Here is a 21,151-nt window from a genome sequence, read left to right as displayed (position 1 = left end):
TATAATAATAAAAGGTGTTATTTTGAATTTTATTTATTAAGATGAAACCAGGATTCATTTGAATATAATGTTGATTAGGAATTTAACCATTTTAACTAAAACACTTGTAAAAAAAAAAATCTTACATGAAGTTTCCTGAGACAATTAACAAGGGACATACAAATCGGATACAACTTTTAATATTTTTCTTTTAAATATTTAAGAGAATATTTTAGTAACAAGAATGTAATTGCAATAATTAATGAGGTGAATACAAAATTGAGATTAACACTAAAGGGTGTATCTGTGTACTTCTCACTCATATTTTATGCAATACAAAAGATAACAACAAAACTGCAACAAAGGGATTTGATGGAACATTATTTCCCTTGTGCATTGAATTTATACTGTCAAGGCTTTAGATATATAATAACCCTGGAGGTATTTTTTGTTGCTTGAAATTCTAAATATGTTTACTATTTCAACAGCATGTGGAAAATGGCACCTCACATGTTGCATATTTGCTTCTCTTGTCACAGAACAATCAGATTCATACACCCAGCAATTCTCCATTTTACAGATCCATGGAAATACTAACATTTATCAGACTCCAAATCCTATGATGAAAGGAATGAAAATTATTACCTTTCTTCAACCTTCTCAAATATCATCCTTACTCTTTTAATTGATATCTGATTAGCATCCAGGGAAAATTACCCTAAGACCATCTGTGGCATGGCTTCTAACCCAGAAGAAAACCAGAAGTCCCCAACCCTCTAATTTTATAAATGAAGAATCAGAGGTCCAGGGAGATGAAGGAACTTTCTTAAGCATTACAGATTTAGTGGCTGAGCTGGGATTAGAAAGCAGATTTCTTGACTTATCTTCTCTTTGTTGTGTGCTTTATTGTTTTGTCCTGAAGTGGCCACCTGGTCATTCTACTTTGAGTGAATAAATATTTATGATTCCAGATAGTGACTTATGAGAACAAATGGATTACATGGTCATGCACTTCCAGTTTGCATCGTCATCTTTTAAATTTTTAAAGCTTATATTCCAACATTGGGTATATTCCCATTCTATTATTCTAGTGAGCTAGGTTAATCTTTTGAAAGCTTCGGTTTGATTACTTCAGTCTAATTATTGGCCACCTTTTATAGGGATTACCTTGAACTGTTAGAAATGGCTCAGCACAAATATATGGTTCAAATTTCTTTACTATGTACCAACTCACCTATTTATTTTTATTTGTAAAACTAGTGAAATTGGAATTTCCTTGAAAGGGGAGAGACATTTAATTCTGTTCTTCTGAAATTACCATTCAACAAACTTGGTTGAAACAACTGAAACTGAAAATTTATTTCATACAGAAAAAGAAGTTACAAAGCAAACTGACCACACTTTAGTGTGAATTGTGGCTTCTTATTTACACCTTGATAATAAAAACAGATGCAATGAATCTTGATTAATTCAGTGGAAATTTCCATGAAATAAAGCAGATGTATACTACAGATTAAGCAAACTTTAAAAGACTTTTTGTATCTTTTTAAGGAATCCATTATTTTAATCCAAAAAATAAGATTATAAACTGCTTATAAAATAAGTGTTGTAAGTTTAAGAAAATCGCTAAATGGTGTATAAGCTAAGACTAATAAGACTTCTGTTTCTCATTACAGTGTACATCATAAGAGTCTATTGCTCGCATTGTTAACAACCAGCAAGATTATTTTCAAAATCAGTTTCTCTTTTTTAATCCAGCAGAAAATGAATGACAAAAGAAATCTAAATGAACCAAATTCCAGAAAGGGGCAAGTCCTTCATAAGAAAGAAGAAATTCATGAGTTCCTTTATCCTTTACAGAGCAACAAGAACTCAGTATTGATGATGAGTAAAAAGAAACCAACTGAACATTTAGCAAACTTTAAGTGGATATCTTAGGCTAGTGTGATGGACAAAAGTCCCAAAGAACCCCAATAACAGATTGGGTCTGCATCATCCACTACCTCTCTTTTGTAGTCTGTTGTAAGTACACAGAGGTAGTATACCAATGGCTGAAGGGCAGGAAAACTGAGAGAGGTCCTTGAAAAACATCCCGAGTCTTCCCTGAAGGTCTACTAATGGCTGCTGAAGAGTGAAAGGGGGACAGTTTGCTGAGACGAATCCCACCAAAGCTTTTACCATATGAAAAGCAAGTTCTAAATAGAGAGAGGCATAAAAGCTGGAAGAAATACCTCCAAGCTATTGGGATGGTAAGGAGTCTGCCCTAACTGGGTATACTACAGAGGCCCCACAAAATTTGAGAGAGATATGCTGATGTGAAGTCTGGAGGCAGGACCAGAGAAAAAGAAGAATATCTGGTGATCCAAAAGCTGACAGCCAGTCTGTACAGCAGCTGAGTTTTCTTGAGTCTCAGTAGGGCTCAGATCCCAGCCTGTGCTGAAGAAAGCTGTGATCCTGTCCTCAAAATATTTGAGGCCAGTTGTTAATGGAAGCTAAGTAAAGACACAAAAATGACCAGGCTCAGTTAGTTCATTGACAGATAAGTTTCACTCCGTTCTCAAGTATAGTTGTCTGACTGAGGGAATGATGTGCCTTATTCTGGGGGTAAACGTTATTTATTTCAGTTCTTTAATACAATGCTCAGTGTACAATAAAAAATTACAAGAAATGTGAAGAAGGAATAAAAGGTGACCCTTGGTCAAGAAAAGAGACAGTGATTAGAAGCAGACACAGAAATGTTCCAGATGTTGAAATTATCAGATGGAACATTAACTATAATAAATATGTTATAGAATCTATTGTAAGAGTTGGCAAAATGTGTAAAAAGATGGCAATTTTATCAGAGCAATAGAAATTATAATAAAAAAGGAAATCCTAGAAATATACAATATCAGAAAATTTTAAAAAATTAAATAGCCTTAATTGTAGAAACAACAAAGAAGAAAAGAGAATCAGCAAACTTGAAGACAGTCCAAATAAGTTATTCAGACTGAAAAAGAGATGAAAAATCTACTCAAAGTAAAGCCATAAAAAAGAACAAGCTCAATTCATCTACATATTAATTTGACTCAATTCTAATCCAAGCTGTATAGGATAATATTAAATAATCTAACATATGTGTAATTGTATTCCCTTAGTAAAGGTGACAGAGAATGAAGCAAAAAAACATTTGAAGAAATAATGGCCATGAATGATCCAAAATTGATGAATGACTTCAATCCACAGATTCAATAAGTCCCATAACCCCCAAGCAGAATAAATACAAAAATATACCTACACACACCATAGTTAAACTGCTGACAATCAAAAATAATAATAAAATCTTAAAAGTAGCTGTGGGTGGGGAGGGTGAGAGGGTGAGGAGTTTGTGATGGAGAAAGCACATTCCATACAGGAAAACAATTATAAGAATGATATCTGACTTCTCATCAAAAAAAGGGCCAGAAGATAACGCAAAACACAAGTATATGTGATTCCACTTTTATGAAATCCAAGAAGAAATCAAACTTACCTATGTTGATAAAAATTAGAAAGTAGTTGCTTCTGAAGTGGAGAATTGACTAGAATGAGACATGAGAGAATTTGCTGTGGTGATAAAAGCTATCTTTAGCTTGTTTTGGGTGGTGGTTACATGGGTGTATAGAATTGTTAAAACTCATCAAACTCATCAGTGCAATTTTAAATTATACTTTTATAAAAAAATTTTTAAGCCCTAGAAACATAAATATCTTTATGCAAAAATGTTAGTGATCATGTGATTACAAACTTGCCTGTTCCAGATACAGAGGAATCCATTCATATCTCAAATTCTCATAATAATCAAATCAAGGTGAAAATATAAAAAGTATGATTTTACAAAAAGTATATATAAAAGCCTGAACTAGTTCTTAGCATAATCATACTTGTATTGACATGAATATCTTTATTCATATATAGAAATATAATATTATATCCACATGCTGAGTATATTTAATTTGATGTTCTACAAAAATAATGCTAAAGATCATGATTTAATTAGCATTAAAATAACTAACATAGTTCCTATGAATCATTTCAAATTCTTTGAAAGGTTAAGTCTGTCATATTTTAATTTTAAAAACTTAAAAATTTTTTAGTTATTGGTCATGTGTATTAGCAGGCTGAGCATTTCCAACTTAATGAAAATAAGCAGGCAAAATAACCTCATCCAAGTTAATAAAAAGGGTTGCTGTAAATGATCATAAATGATCATTGGCCTAAAGGCCAATTTAAAACTGTTTCATCATTTTATAAAGGACCAGCTATTCTGGGGTCAAGCTCTCAGGATGGATAGTACTTTGGAATAATGAAAAGAATTAGGGATCTTATGGTTGGAACAAAGATGAATTAGGACAAGAATGCTTTAAACTATTGACACAGAAGATAGAATATTTATTGAAAGCCTATTATGTTTCAGACACTCGCTGGGCACTTTTTCTGTGTTACGTCACTTAATTATCTCAATAGCCCTACAAATTTGGAAGAGAAGGCTAGGCTCAGATAATTAGTAGCTTGTTGAAGTTCGCATAGTGAATACCAACCAACTCTAAGCCTGTGCTTTTGTGACTTTCGTATTCTATATTGCCCAAAGGATATTTAGAAGAAATACAATTCACCTCAAGAGAAGTAAGAATTGTCTAATAATCAGTGTTGTCTAACGAAGACACAGGCTACCTTAGGAAGTAAAGGACTCTCTGTCATTAGTGGTATGCAGGTAGTACCCAGATCATCTCTTATAAACTCTAGGAATACAATTCTTTTTTTTTTTTAATGTTAACCACCATACATTACATCATTAGTTTTTGATGTAGTGTTCCATGATTCATTGTTTGCATATAATACCCAGTGCTCCATGCAGGACGTGCCCGCCTTAATACCCATCACCGGGCTAAGCCATCCCCCCACCCCCCTCCCCTCTAGAACCCTCAATTTGTTTCTCAGGGTCCATAGTCTCTCATGGTTCATCTCCGCCTCTGATTCCGCCCCCTTCGTTTTTCCCTTCCTGCTATTTTTTTTAAACATATAATGTATTATTTGTTCAGAGGTACAGGTCTGTGATTCAAGAGTTTTATAGGAATACAATTCTATTACTGGGTAGGAAACTGAAAAGATACCCTCTAAGGCTCTCTCATGTCTGTAACCTCACAAAGTATTCTAGTAGATTAGTGGATTTTAAGCTACTACTAAAAATGAAGTAGAGAAATGGAAAATAAAGAAGCCAACCTTCAAATCTGTAGCACCCTTTACTATTACTATAATCTTAAATAAACAGAACTTCTTCCATTTACATATCAGAAAGCACGGTTCAGAGTAGCACAACTGTTAAGAAAGGTAGCCTGAAAAACCATGACCACTTATCATAGTCCTAGTTACTCTTTTTGATGTACAAGAGAGATTCTTAATGAAGTTTGTTGTTGTTTCTAATATTATATTATCCTAAACTTGAGGGATTTACTGACAGAGGTTTGGTGAGGTTAAAATGTGACTGTGTTCCCATAATGATTAAATGTTTATTTAATGATAAAAACATTTTAAGTTGCATTGACAGTGATTTAAAAGTTCACCAGAATAATAGTGTGCAGGAATAATGCATAAAGCACTGATTTCCAGGTGATGTTTTTTGTTTATTGTATGATGTGTCAGTGAGAGAGATGACCAAAGGCATGTAAAAATCTGACATTATCATGTAAATATTTTTCTTCATTAACTTTGCCCTGGTTTAATTATAGCAGAAAATTATATTTTGTGGTGACTTTTAATGAAAATAAATAAAAAATTATATCTTAATACCTTAAGTAACTACACCTCTATTTTGAAGATGGTACCTACTTTAGACAGTTTCAGCTTTCACAGGTTCATCTTCATAAAATATTTGATAAATTTTGACCCACTGCATACCATATAAGAAGGAACCAATGCATTTATCACTGAAATATAACCATGGGATTTACCTATAGCCATTTTGCACTAACACATTTTGAAGGGTAAAATATTTCCTTACAGCAAAGTTCTTAATGTATCCTGGAGGGCTTTGTTTTGTTTTCTGTTAAAACATACAAATCAAGAAACTAAATAATTTATTCTGCCCTGAAACAACCAAGTGAATTGAAAACTCAACGTCTCATTTCCTCATTTCCTTTTTTGTTGGTTTAGTCTACAAAATAGTAAAGAGGTAAATGAAGGCAGATTCAGTTTTCCAAAACATTTGGAAGAAAATTGACTTTTGCTTTGACACCTTTGTTTCTGTTGCCATAAGTCTTCCCATTGCATGCTTCCGATAATGCCACAGCTATTCAAGCAAAGTGGTGTGTGATTTCTGTGACACATTTTTTCCAGCTAGGTGTGAAAGTATAGAATAATAACAAACCATCACTCATCTGTGTATGTGTGTTTTTTCATTGAGATAGCTGTTTACATTCACCATTTTATAGTTATACATAATTATTACTCCTAATTGATAGCTAATAACTAATTATGAAACTCAAACTCTGAAACATTGATATGAAAGCTGTAAAATTCTGATGGAAATTTCCATACTGAAGATGTTTATAAAAGTGCTCACCTGTATCTTCTGTCGCAGTTCCTTTTTGAAAGAAAAAATTCACATAGAAATCTAATATATCCCCTCCAGCAGTTATGTGTCCATTTCACCTTCAGAAGGCAGCGAGCTAGGCATGGCAGTAGAAAACACAGAAAGGTTTTATAGATGGACCTATTTAATATTGTTAGTGTTTGGCTAATGTTGAAATATATTCAAAAAGAGTTATTACAATATGATATTTGTGTTCTGTTTTATTTTATATTTAATGTGTTGATATGCCTTTCCAAATTAAACTTACCCCCCAAGTAAGATGGGGGCATTAATGCTAGTGAGAATATCAGTTTATATTTATTGTATGATGAGAAATAGGAAGGAGGAGATGCTTCATTGTTAAAACCACTGATGGTTTCTTATATGTGAAATCACACTGAAAGTCTGTTCTACTTTATGAGAATTACTTTTAGTAGATTGTGTTTGACTTTTTCTTATGGAATTCCAGACATTGATAAAAACATATTAATCCTTTTACCTCTTATGCTTACAGACACTCATTTCAAAGAACTCCCAACTCTTCTCCACTGTGCAGCAAAATTTGGTTTAAAGAACTTGGCTATTCATTTGCTTCAATGTTCAGGAGCAACCTGGGCATCTAAGATGAAAAATTTCGAGGGTTCAGATCCAACACATATTGCTGAAAGGCATGGTCACAAAGAACTCAAGAAAATCTTTGAAGACTTTTCAGTAAGGTTTTTTTTTTTTCCATTTTATCTCTAGAACTCTTTTTATAAAGTGTGTGTGTGTGTGTGTGTTTGTGTGTGTGTGTGTGTGTACATTGCCCTTTTGGAAATGATGCTACTGCTCAGCTAGTTTATAGTGTCTTTTGGTCCTGAGTCATTCACTGTGTTAAAAACATTTTGCAAGATAAGTCAACTTGTTTTAGTATCACTATAAACCAGCTCTGACTCCATGCTTCCTCCCCTAAATAGCCCTTTTTAAAATTTGTCTTCCTGGCTTCTATATAGCCTGTTCCATATTGAAGAGGAGATGATGAAAAGGCAATGAAAACCCATTGCCTTTATTCTTTCATTCAAGAGTCTGAGTTAGACACTGTTAGGCTCATGAAATTAGATAAATAATTAGGTTAAAGGAAAGCATTTTGATAATCTTTCAAAGTCTTCCATAAAAAGTTAATTCATGTTACTTAAATTTGTTTCTCATATGTGATTCTTTTTCTCTCTCTGTTAAGTCCCTTTTTCTCTCTCTGTTAAGTCTCTCTCTGTTAAATCAATTATTTTGTAAATTCCTAATCAACAACCTTTATTATGTAGGTTGAAGCCCCAAATTTCAGAAGGATATTAGCTTAGAATTAGAAAGAATACAACCAAGGGAAGATTTTGAAGGAGGGGATACTACCTTAGTATATAGAATACACTTTGTGTTTTCATGATCAACTTTAGAAGAGCAATTATTTTCTCTTGTAACAAGAGAAATGTGTGTACATTTTGCTCAAAAAGTGAATTATGGCTCTTTGGAAAATGTAATAAGACAATAATTGTCTTGGTGAATATGTCAAAATTTGTCTTTGGATTCTCAGAAGATAAATAATTTTATTGCCATTGAACAGTTAATAAGGAACATAGAAATGCTGTGGGAACCTTCTGGTCTTTTTAGCATTCATTCTGATTATTAGGTTAAGTCAATGTAATATTGGACTTCTATAAACCATTGGTATTTGTGGATTTCAGATGACAACCAATCTAACTTTTTCCACTTTTAAGAAATAGCAAAGTAGTTATCAGAATAGCATGGATATCATTCACAATGAGTTACAATAAGAGATCTTTTCCTTGTATTTAAAATCAATACAGAAACAAATAAACAAATATAGAAATAAAGTTTTGTAACAAAATTGAAAAGGTACCTTTTCTATTCTGTATCCTTCAAATTAGGAATAAAAATTTTTATTCCTAAAAAGATTTCAGATTGTGATTCTCACATATCTGATGAGTGCATTCATTTTACTATCTACTCTATAAAGTCATTTACCGGTGCAACATGGTATCTGTCTCAGGTAAGTCAATTGATCAATTCAGTCGTGAGCATATTTGCCTACAGTACTCTTGTGCAATAGTATATCTTGGTTGTCTGTCTCAATTCTCTACAACCCTATTCTCAAAATTTTAACCACTGGTGTTCTTAAGTTAAAATTTCCTGTGAAAATCTTTAGCATCCAAGGTTACTTTCTAAGATAAACTCTGATTTTCAAAGAGTAATGCTTTCACTTGTCATTCTCCAGTGAAGACTCAGCTTTTAACAGGTACAGCCCCATGCAAACTGCATGTGCCTCATAAGTAACATGGCACTAGATATAATGCCAGTAGATATGAACATAAGTTCAAAGATAGGATTTGATGGATATGGGAAATAATTTTCTTTTTCTCTCACATCCTCTGGGTATTTGTACCTCTGCTCCTGCAGTAATAGCAATGATACAAATTGATGGTATTATGGTATTATAATCTATAATAGTACTGGAAACATGAAAGAAGTATAGGTGTTAATTAGATAACATTCTCAAAAAAAATGAAAGCTACTCATTCATAATGAAGAGATTCTGTTCATAGATTAGCATGGATAGTCTAGATAGCAATCATTGCCTTTAGGTCACTGTTCACTCTTTTATAATGGCTGCATTCTAATTTTGCAGTTGTACTTGATCATTATGCTATGAAATTTGTTGTGATTTTATATATTTTGTCTCTTTGTGAGCTGTTAACATTTTGCCAGAATGTCTATAGTAGACATTGCCATTATAGGTAGGATAGATCAATTATTTTGTAAATGTTCTGATGTCAATAAGGAAGTGACAATAACAGTTATAAGGGACAGCAGTTTTATAAGGGAATATTATGGTTATGGATAATTAGGTATAACAATTTTGTAAGCTACTAAAAGCCTTTTTGAAAATGCATGGTTAAGGAAATAGGAACATATATTTTAGGTTGTGACACACATGGAAAAGTGTGTTTCCTGTTGATTTATTTTTCTGATTATTCTTTTCATTATCAATTTTATTTAAAACAAATCCAAACGTCTTACCTTCTTAGTGAAAGTATGCCATATAAACACACATTGAAATTTTATATCTAAATTATGGTAGCTAAGCCTTTTTAAGAGTATATCTAATAACAACAAAAAAAGAATATAATACATAATGCATATAACATACAAAATATATGTTAATTGATGGTTTATGCTATCGGTAAGGTTTCCAGTCAATAGTAGGCTACTAGTAATTAAGTTTTGGGGGAGTCAAAAGTTATATGTGTATTTTTGACTGTGTGGTGGGTCAGCATCCCTACCCGCCATGTTATCCAAGGGCCAGTTGTATATGGAGATTTCCCAAAGACCTTTCTGTTATTGATTTTTAATTAAAATAAATTAAATTAAAAATTTCAAAAAAAGAGTGTATCTAAATCTAGTAGAGAAAAAATGTACAATCTCATTATGCTGCTACAATACTTTATTGTTTCTTTAATAATATTTACATAGCTTTAATGTTATAATCACATTCTGATAAATCTAAGATTGTGACATAATGTGTTCAAACTTTCCATTACAAAAAACCTTTCCATTAACTATTGTTTCAGAATTGTTGAAAGGAGTAGATATTCTTTCAGGTTTGAGGTTGACAATCCAATGAACCATACTTCTGTACAGAAGAAATATGTATTTTTAAATTCAAACATATTTTGCACCCAACTGATTGACTGATGTGTTCTATTCTTCCTAATCTCCCTTCAGTGAAACACTGTTAATTTTAAGATTTCACAGAGAATTACAACACAGTGTGTTTGGTCATCTCTGAATAAAATGGGTAGAAGGAAAAAGCAATTGTGATTTTTAAAAATACAGGAAAGAAAAGAGAACCATTGGCAAGCATTCATAAACAAGTGCCATATCTTAGTGAAACTATATGAATAATAAGGAAAAAGAAAAAAGGGGAGAAGCTTCAAATCACATCTCTTACATATCTTCATGACATTTTTCCTTTGAGAAGCTAATAATTTATACACAATATGTGAGCAGAATCTTTTTACTGTGAATGAATAGCTTTCATGTTTTGAGAACATTATCTAATTAATACCTACATTTCTTTTCATGTTTTCAGTACTATTATAGATAGTAATACCACATATTTCTAAAATCCATAAGGTCTTTCAAATAAATTACTCTATTTTCAGTTTCTGCCAATGTCTCCCAGGAGAATCACTCTGAAAGATGGATGGACAAAGAGGGTAAGGGTTGGTATTTAAATCTACAACCAAGTGTGAACCACGATTTACTTAAACTATCTTTTTTCTTCCACCACAGTGTTCACTTACGTAGTTTTATGTATGTGAATAAGGTCTTAATCATAAATCATTTTCATTAAAGTTTAGGAAACAGAAAATCAGCTTTCTATGCATTTTCTCTAGCTGGCTTTTCAGAAGGACTCTTCACTGGAAACCTTTCTCCTGCTCACATCTGTGATGAGATTTCTGTGACATCTTGCTCTCATTGACTTACCTCAACACTGCTCTTTGACCCTGTGGACAGTGGGCTTGTGTGTGTGTGAGAGAGAGAGAAAGACAGAGAGGGAAGGGGGGAGAGAGAGAGAAAGAGAGATTCTATTCCTCTAGTGTCTGTCTGACAGACAGTGACCCTGCACTTTTTTCCAAATGGTCCAGGGTTTGGAATGAAGGTACAGAGAGTAGATGTTGAAGCACGTTGAGAATCCCTTCCTTCATAAAGCAATGATTGACTGACTGGTATAGAGAACCTATTATTCAGAAGTTAGACTATGTTTGGGCCAGTGAACATCACTCTTCTTGACTTTTTATATCTCTCAACCTTAGCATTGCTCACTTGGTGCTTTCAATACTATTTGTTCTCTAGTAGATTGCTCATTTAATTTAGTATGTATTACGATATACTAATTCAGTCTAAATAGCAGCATACCCCACTTTGCCAATGTAGTTTTTCTTTCTTATAAGTCCAGAAGCAGATAATGGGCAATGGGTTCCCTTCCCCTTCCACTGTTAGGTGTACAGGAGGTGCTCAGCATGTATTTACTCATCGATGAGGCAGAAGGTAAGTGTCCAATTTAAGGACTTGTTTGATCTCACTTACCCAACAATATCCTTAACTAGGTTAAGGTTAACCTGAAACCAGCATAGCAAATGCACATAAAATAATTGGCCATATCTCTTTATATTCACGATTTTTTTTAAGTTTAGTTTTAGAGAATTCATGGACAAATATCCCAACTGCTAACCTCAGCATATATTTTTAATAGGCCAGCCTACAATGAATTTTAAAATTCTGGCCTTTGTTCAGTATTGATGTTCTGTTAGAACTGAAGAACCTGGAACAAGTCACATAACTGCTCTCGACTGCACACATTACAAATTCATGTTTCAGTTATGCTTTTGGAACTACTTAGCAACCTTTTTCTAAAATCCCATTAAATGCACCATAGTGGCAATTACAGAATTTTACCCCTCTGCAAGTCGGCAAACCCAGGTTTAATGCCCTAACTCTGCAGCTCTAAACATCCTGTTAAACTCCCTCATCTCCTCTCTCGTTTGCCAAATTTTCCATTTTTCTCTACACATAGGGCCTTGGGATTCAGCCAGCTCTGGATTTGAATCCTGACTTCATCAAATACCAAGTTTGCATCCTCGAACAATCTCTTTGCTTTCTCTTGGCTTCAGTTTCTTTATCTGCAAATGGAAAAAAAATAATTCCTTACAGGGTGTTTTTAGGACCTGATGAAATAAATGTGAAAGTATTAAATACATAGTAGATCCACAATAAATGATATTGCATTCACCTTATTTCCTTGGATTGATTGTTGTTTATATCAATTTTAGTTCTCCCCATCAATCATACTGTCTCTTTCTTTTGCATCATTAGTCTCTCCCATTATACTGACTCTTCCTTGAACAAACATGTTCAAATACACACGTGTACACATGCGCATATACACACACAGGCACACACACACTCCCAACAGCTCTGCTTTCTCTTCAATTTGTTTTTCAATATCAGAATTAACCGATATAATTAACAGAATAATAGTTCTTCATTTCACTCTGAAGCTGCTCTGTCAAAGGCCATGAATACTCTAGCATAGATCAGACCCATTGGATTCCTCTTAGGTGTCCTTTGGCTCAGGCTTTGGCACGGGTTTCCCTGACCCTGCCATCTTCCTAAATCTCCACTGGCCCCTTGTGAGTTTCTTCTCTTACCCCAACAGCTAAAGTTCTTCCTATACAATCTTTTCTTATTTCTGATAAATAAGTCATTATCTTTAACTTGGGCCTTTCCTCTGACTTAAGACTCCAGTTACAGTTTGCAAACATCGTTATCTTTTATGTAGTTGCTTCAGACGTTGGGCAGTCTCCAGTATCCTAACAAGGGTCACATCCCTACTTATGGTGGCTAGATTGTATTTAAAGTCTCTTGCAACCTTACGTTTTTATAATCATTTGTCTTCTAATTTCTTAGAAACCCTCCAAACTTGAGTTCTTTTGTTTTTCTCTGGCTTCATTAAAACCAATTAGCTTGTGTAGAACAGAATAGTCTCAAGCTGTCACTTACATGCCTGCTGGTCAAAAGGAAATGCAATTTCAGTGAGTACAAAATTAATCACAAATATTAATTGGAGCAATCAGTATTGACACCATAGCTTTAAAGAGTAGACCTCATGAAATAAACACAATGATATTATGCTTTCAGAATGAAAGTATACAAAAGCAAATGAACTGAAATTTCATTGGGAAAATATGAGTCTTGAAAAGTCTTATCTATTAATTGGCTTTGAATTTCAGTCATTATTGATGGTTGAGGATACAAAAAGGTGTTTAATGTAATTCAGTGTAGACAGGGTATATACTTTTCTACTGGTATTATGGCATGGTTTCTACTTTATATAAAGCCCTCTCCAAGGTCAGATTACATATGAGAAAAATACAGAACCATATATATTTTTAAAAAAGAATATTCATCAAATATCATAGCTCTGCACCAAGCAGTATGATTTCTTCATTCTTCTTATGTAGCAACACCTTCCTTGTGATATATATGGATGTGAGAAATTAAAGATTATGTCTGACTTATTTTGCCTCCAAAAATATAAAAGAAAAATAGATGGTACCAGTTGAAGGCTAAATCTTGGGTTTGTTTTAAATAAATTAATCAACTTTCACTTGACCTGGGAAATCAATAGTCTCTTTAAATTTAGTTTGGCAAGTCAACTCATTGACTTATTCAACAAAATTTATTGATACCTACTAGGTATTGTTCTAAACACTGGGAATTCAAAAACAGACCAAAACTCCTGTCATCATAGAATTTAAACTCTAATGGGGAAAAAAAAGACCATAAATAAGTAATTAGTATATATAATGTGTCAGATGGACATTAGTGTTTAACACATTGTGTTCGGTGGTATGTAGGGGGAGATTTGGGCAGCAAATTTGAAATGAGTAATGGAGAAGTCCTCACTGTAAAGGCAATCTTTGGGTAACAGCTTGAAAGCTATGAAAACCATGCAGATATCTGGAGGGAAACTGTTCCAATAAGAGAAAACCAGCATAGCAAATGCAAAGCCCCGGAGGTGGATGTGCCTGGCATGTCCATAAAAGAGGAAGTTGCCTGGTGTTACTGAAGCAGAGTAAATGAGATAGAAGGAGAATAGTAATAGGGTCAGAAAGGTCACAAAGGCCAGTATCTCTAGAGTGGTGTGGACAATGGTAAGGATTTTGGAGAATGAAAGCCATTAAGGAATTCCAAAGAGAGGTATGACAAGTTCTGATTTAACTCTCTGGCTGCTACTTTGACAACAGACTGTACAGGGCAAGAGCAGGAGGGATGAGAACTGATTGGAGACCATCCCAATCATCCAGGAGATAAATGACAAGATGATAGCAGTTTAGACTAGGATAAAAGCGGGAAAGACTGTGAGAAGTGGTCAGATTTGAAATATTCCAGTATTTTACAGGAAATCCAACAGATTTACTGATTATTTGGCAGCAAAATGTAAAAGAACTGAGTAGTTACTGATGTCTCCAAGGATTTTGGTACAAGGAATGAATTGCTTGCTATGTATTGAGATGAGGAAGATTGTGTGAAGAAGCAATTTGCCAGGGAAAATCAGTAGTTTGGTTTTGGATATGTTAAATTTTAAATACCTATTAGATATGGCAAAGTTTAGAAGTTGAGGTGATAGGGGGTACCAGCAGAAAATAATGAGCAGTAACCCTTGAAGTAGAAAGAGACATCAGGAAATCTGTTGACTTTGAAGCCAAAGGGGGGAAAAATTTCACAGAGGAGGTCGTCAACTGTGTACAATGCTACTGACAAATTAACTAAGTAAGATAAAGAATCAACCTTTGGTTTAGCACTGTGGCCATCAAGAGCAGTGTATGGGAAGTACTCTGAGGGCTGGAGGTGCAGTCAGAGGTGTGGGAGAGATAACAAAGCCTTGACATGATTAGAGAGAGTCAAGCAAGGAAAGGAAGAGTGAAATTGGGGAATCATGAGTATGTAACAGTTCTTCGGGGTGCTTTAATGTAAAGGGAGGAGAGAAAAGCTATTGTAGCTAGTAGGGAACATGGAGTCAATAGAGGTGTTTGTTTTTCATTTTTTTCAAAATTAAAGAAGGGGCACCTGGGTGGCTCAGTTGGCTAAGTGTCTGCCTTTGGCTCAGACCATGGTCTCAGGGTCCTGGGATCAAGCCCCATGTCAGGCTCCATGCTCAGCAGGGAGTCTGCTTGAGGATTTTCATTCTCCCTCTTCTTCTCCCCCTCCCCCAACTGTCTCTCTCTCTGAAGTAAATAAATCTTAAAAAAAAAAAAAAGATTGAAGAAATCACATGTTTGTAAGTTAGTGGGAATGACCAATAGAGAGAGAAAAATTAATGGCTCAGGAAAAGTGAGAAAGCACTGTCCAAACACTTTTGTATTTCTTAAGTAGGACAGGAAGGACAGTGAGGGGCGCCTGGGTGGCTTAGTTGTTAAGCGTCTGCCTTCAGCTCAGGTCATGATCCCAGGGTCCTGGGATTGAGCCCCGCATCGGGCTCCCTGCTCCACGAGAAGCCTGCTTCTCCCTCTCCCACTCCCCCTGCTTGTGTTCCCTCTCTCGCTGTCTCTCTCTCTCTCTCTCTCTCTGTCAAATAAACAAATAAAATCTTAAAAAAAAAAGGACAGTGATACGAATGATATGTGTGTATGTACATTTACACGTGAACATATATTTCTCCTTAAAAATTAATCATAATAAAAAGTCTTTCCAAATATTGAAAAGATGGAACAGTGATTCACTGGGGAGAACAGAGAGATTAAGATATTTTCTAATGATGCATGAGCGCCATGATACTTTGGGAATGATTCTGGTAAATATTTTACTCTTAATTTGTCCCAAGTATGTCTTATTAGCTGTGTGTGGAAACAAGTGTAAAGCATATTCTATATCAGATATACATTCCCTCCAAGGGGTTAGGAATCTCAGGTGAAAATCATGTAGGGGAGGAGACATACACGCAGCTTCCAGCTGGGATGAGTGTCTTAGAGAGAATGGGAGCTTCCAGGGGTAAAAATCAGAGCGTTTTCATCTGTCAGACATTAATGTCCACTCTCATTGACAAATCTTAAACTCAAATCCTCAATTTTAGCCTGTGGCTGAGACTTCAGCCTAAACAAGAACATCTCTGCCTTTATTAGTGTTTAATTTGCTTTTCTCTGTACTGCCGAGTCCGCTTATTCAAATCTGGCTCTCACTAAAATATCAGTAAGCCAATTAATCCATTTCCTTAATGAGAACTCTCTATTATAAGAATGGGTTACTGCATAGATTTATATTGAATCTATCAATCTTGCATTTGGTGGGGAGAATGCCAATTATCTGAGCAATCTGGTTCATTACCGCAGTATTGGACCGCGTTGCTGAACAAGCCTGAAGTTGATTACAATAGCGTCGTGGGAGTGGGGAGGGCTTGGAGTTGATTATTTGTTGAAGACCTATTACATGTATGGTTGGGCTAGAAGCTCTATGCACATTTCCCTGTTACGTGTTTTCCACTACTCTCTGAGGGACTGCTACTTTTTATTTTATATTTTTTGGGAAACAGAGGCTCATAATTTGGAGAGTTAGTGAAATTTGGAGCCAGAATCTTCATTAGATGGCTTCCAAAAGAGATGGCTAGCCATGAAAATAATAAGAACCTACTAACTTTAGGGTCTCACTATGTGAATTCTGTAATGATTAGAATGGTTCTTCCCAATTTTAGCATAGACTATAAAAGTGGAAAAGAAAGGGAATGGATTTTGTATCAGCACAAAGGGAGCCAGAATGATCTAAATTTTAATAATAAATACTCACTGAGCAAGCCAGGTCCTCACCTCCAATCTGCTTATGCTCTCTGCCCTTGGCATTCCAACCTTATACCCATATAATACTTGTAAATAGAATGTGACCTCATTGTTATATTGTTACCATTATAATCACTCCCCCATATTTATTGAGCACTCATTCTGTATCTGACATAATAGGATTGTTAGAGGAGGGAAGAACAGAGAAAACTCTGTACTTTTGTTTTTCTCTGAAATCCACTTCATTAAATGTCACAATGTTGTAAGTTTCAAATTATGTATACGAAAGGCCTTTGGAATTTATAAAGCTTATCATGATTTTTAAACTTCCCCATGAACATAATTTAATATTTCAATCAGTTTGTGAGTTATTTTAATACTTAGTATTTTATAGTTTTAAAAATTACATTACATATATGACACATGAATAGTCCATATTATGATTTTTTTCTTTCCTATTTAGGATAGCACTCCTGAAGTAAATGTAGCAAATAATATTCATCAAATTTCCTTTTAAACAGGTTATACTGTAACATTCCCTCAAACAGAGAATGAATATGTTTATTATGCTTTATTTTAGTCTGTCTTCTACTTATTAAGTCAGTAGAGTTTTCAGTTCCCAGAAGAACTTAAATTGTCATAATCTGCATAGTAGAGATTGGCATTTAGCAACATTAAGCTAATGCTGTTAGCCCTTCCTGGTGCTTATATTCTAATTAGTTGTGGAAAGATAGTAAATGAATAAACAAACAAGGTAATTTCAGAAGGTGATATAGGCTATGAATATTTTTAATTAAATAAATAAAATTCAATTTAAATCTAGTTATAAAAAATGGAAATTTGTCACATTATGCTTAATATCCCATGTGTTATATAGACCTCCACTGAATACTAGGTCATGATATCTTCATAACATAATCATGTGTTAATATAATTCATGTATTAACAAATTCAAGCCTAGAATCTGTTTCCTTTATCACATTCTCAGTTTGATAACAGTACATCAGAATTTATAATTACCTATCAATGTATGTGGATATGTGTTTAATATCTGTCCCACAGAACTGCAAATTCTACAAAAGCATACGTTTGTTCACCAGTGTATCTGCCATACCCACACAGTGGCTATCTCAGTAGATGCTCTCACACACACATACATACCTATATGTACATTATATGTATTTGTTGCATAAAAAATAATTGTTTCTACAAATATTAAGAATGTAATTTATGCTGGATATTAATATATTTACAGTAATACAAGACAGACAAGTCATTTCTCTCATGAGCTCACATTTAAATGGAAGAATAAAGAATAAGTATTCTTTATTATCTGTCCTTCAGAATTCTACCATAAACTTTGCCCCCTATATCCAATCTCCAACAAACAGTTAAGTACTTTGGAAAAAAGAACAGGTTAGTGTAAGAATCAGTAATAACAAAATTAGCAAAATGTTAGACAGAATTTGCTATGTACTGATAGATGTTTTACTGCTTTATGATAAAAGCTATGTTTTATTACCCCCATTTCACAGATAAAGGGATGTAGCATAGAGTGATTAAGTGACTGCCCAAAGTCACATAGCTAGCAAGAGGTAGAGCTGAGGTTTGGAATTCAGGCAGGGTAGCTCTAGCTTGTATGCTTTAACACTGCACTAGACTATATCTCAATACTTCAGAAAGGCACACATAACCTTTTTTTAGTGTTTTCTCTATCAGCTTATCCCACTATAAATCTGACAGAAGACCTTTCTGCATAAAATTATTGTAGTACATCACATACGATTCAATGCAAATGGAAGTCTGGGTCCAAATTCAGTTTCACCTGTGCTCCATGCAGATGGACTAAAAGCACCTTTAAAAATACAGAAAAAGACCAAATTCTAGCTTTAAGAGTTCAAATTAGCTAATGGCTTTTTTATCACTATAGTTTTATCAATATACTTTTACTGACTCTCAAGAGTATTTGATGGTTACTTTTATGTTGACCTGACTGGACAACGGGTTGCCTGGATATTTGATCAAATATCAAGTGGGTTGTCTGCAAGGGTGTTTTTGGATGAGATTAACATTTGAATCGACAGACTGAGTAAAGCATATTGCTCTTTTTAATGAGGGTGGGCCTCATGCAATCTGTTGAAGTCCTGAACAGAACAAAAAGACTAAATCTCCTTTAAACTGGGACTTCGGCTTTTTCCTGCTTTTGAACTCAGACTGAGACATCAGTTCTTTCTGAGTCTTAAGCCTGCTGGCCTTTGCACTGGAGCTACACCATTGGCTCTCCTGGGTTTCCAACTTGCTGACTCGCCCTGCAGATCTTGGGGTTCTCCAGAACTGTAAGCCAGTTCTATATAATTATCTGCATATATATATATATACATACATACATACACACACACATCATGTTGGTTTTGTTTCTTTGGAGAACCCTTGACTAATACAAGTATTCATTTTATTTTAAATTTCTTTCTATGATTTATTTTTTTTCTCAATCACTCAATGGTACAAATCAAGATGAGGAAATAATCTGAGTGCTAGATTAATCCTGTCATGTTGCTGTTTGCTACTGGGGCTGAAACCAGTTATTGAGTCTTTCTCATGAGGAGAGAGAGCTGGAGTGCCAGAGATGAAGCAAGAGATACACAGAGCCCCAGAAGGCAGAAAGACAAAAGCAGACAGATGGGCCTCAGACGAAGCAATAAAAATCCATAACAATTCAGGAGTAGGTAACTAAAATTGTTCTAGGGAAATATCATGAGAATCCGTTAAAATGTTTCCTTAAAAGAAAATGTAATCTTTGTAGTGGTTTTTACGTAACTCCTAGGAGGTGTTTGGGAACACAGGCAAACGTACTTTGATGCCTGAAGAGTCTTACTGACTATCAATAGGTGGATGAAGAATAGGCCTGAACAAAATGCTAGTAGACCTCCCTTAAGAAATACTAGCAAAAGGGGGTGCCTGGGTGGCTCAGTAGGTTAAGCATCCAACTCTTGATTTCTGCTCAGGTCATGATCTCAGGGTTGCGAGATCAAGCCCCACATTGGGCTCCATGCTCAGCAGGAGGTCTGCTTGAGATTCTCTCTCTCTCTCCTTTTCCCTCTGCCCCTCACCCCACTCACATGCTCTCTCTCTCTCTCTCTCTCTCTTAAATAAGTGAAATCTTTAAAAAAGAAGAAATACTAGCAAAAGAGTTCAGGTAATCACACTATAACCTCAGTAAACATAGAATTCAGCTTTATCCATATTCTCTCTGATTTCCTTAACCCTTTGACAAGTAGATATGTTAAACAGAATTTAAATAATGGCCATATTATGTTTCTATAAGTGTGTGACAATGTCTGTATCGATAATCCCTGACTTATGATGGTTTGACTTAGAGTGATTCAATTTAATGATTTTTTGACTTTATAGTGATGAGAAAGTGATATGCATTCAGTAGAAAGCATACTTCAAATTTTGAATTTGGATCTTTTCCCGGGCTAGCAATGTGCAGTACAATACTCTCCCATGATGCTGGTGTCAGGGAGCAAGAATTCCTGTCCCCTTCAAGGGTTCTTCTAGCTGGACTAAGAGTCCAATTGACCTGAGACAGATTAACAGGAGAAAATCAGATTTAATAGTATACATATGGGGAATCCACACAGACATGGGAATTCCAAAGACAGTCAGGCAAAATGAGGTATACATGTCATTCTGAACTAAAGGAAAGGGGGTAAGAGTCTGGGATTTCATAGGAAAGAAATGCACTTTGCAGGGTAATAAGAAGAGCAGATGTTTGGTAATTAGATGTTTGCCATGCCATACACATTCAGATCATTCAGATAAAATTTATCTCTGTTAATAACCCTTATTCTGGGAAAGACTCCCAATTTAGATTTTTCTGTGTAATCAAGGGAGGGGCAAATTTTCCCTTGAGCCCACAGGGTCTCAGTTGCTTTTGGCTCAAAATAATCCACATGCCAAATTGGTACATTCTGGGCGGACGTGTCCTGAACCCCTTTACTGGGTAGTGGCAGTAAACCATAGCTCCCAGTCAGCCGTGCCATGACAAGCGTGAACAACCAACACAGTTAAAACAATTCTGTGCCCGTGCAGCCGTTCCGATTTTTCACTTTTAGTATAATATTCAGTAAGTTTCATGAGATATTCAACACTTATTATGAAATAGGCTTTGTGTTAGATGATTTTGCCCAATTGT

General features: G+C 34.8%; 1 protein-coding gene across 4 annotated transcripts in view; it reads left to right on the top strand.

Annotated features, from left to right (window-relative positions):
• BANK1 (B cell scaffold protein with ankyrin repeats 1) overlaps window positions 1–21,151 on the top strand; it is a 304,887-nt gene that overhangs the window by 147,737 nt on the left and 135,999 nt on the right. For all 4 annotated transcript variants that reach the window (XM_088021093.1, XM_088021090.1, XM_088021091.1 and 1 more), the window contains exons 7-8: window positions 7,083–7,279; window positions 10,783–10,836. In XM_088021093.1, the coding sequence (XP_087877219.1) occupies window positions 7,083–7,279; window positions 10,783–10,836 (251 nt within the window). The remainder of the gene's footprint in view (window positions 1–7,082; window positions 7,280–10,782; window positions 10,837–21,151) is intronic.

The sequence above is a fragment of the Eumetopias jubatus genome, unplaced genomic scaffold (assembly GCF_037043125.1).
Source record: "Eumetopias jubatus isolate StellerSeaLion01/CBP00866 unplaced genomic scaffold, mEumJub1_p1.0 scaffold_2, whole genome shotgun sequence".
Taxonomy (NCBI): domain Eukaryota; kingdom Metazoa; phylum Chordata; class Mammalia; order Carnivora; family Otariidae; genus Eumetopias; species Eumetopias jubatus.
The sequence above is the reverse complement of the archived record's forward strand: the minus strand, read 5'-3'. Positions and strand labels throughout refer to the sequence as shown.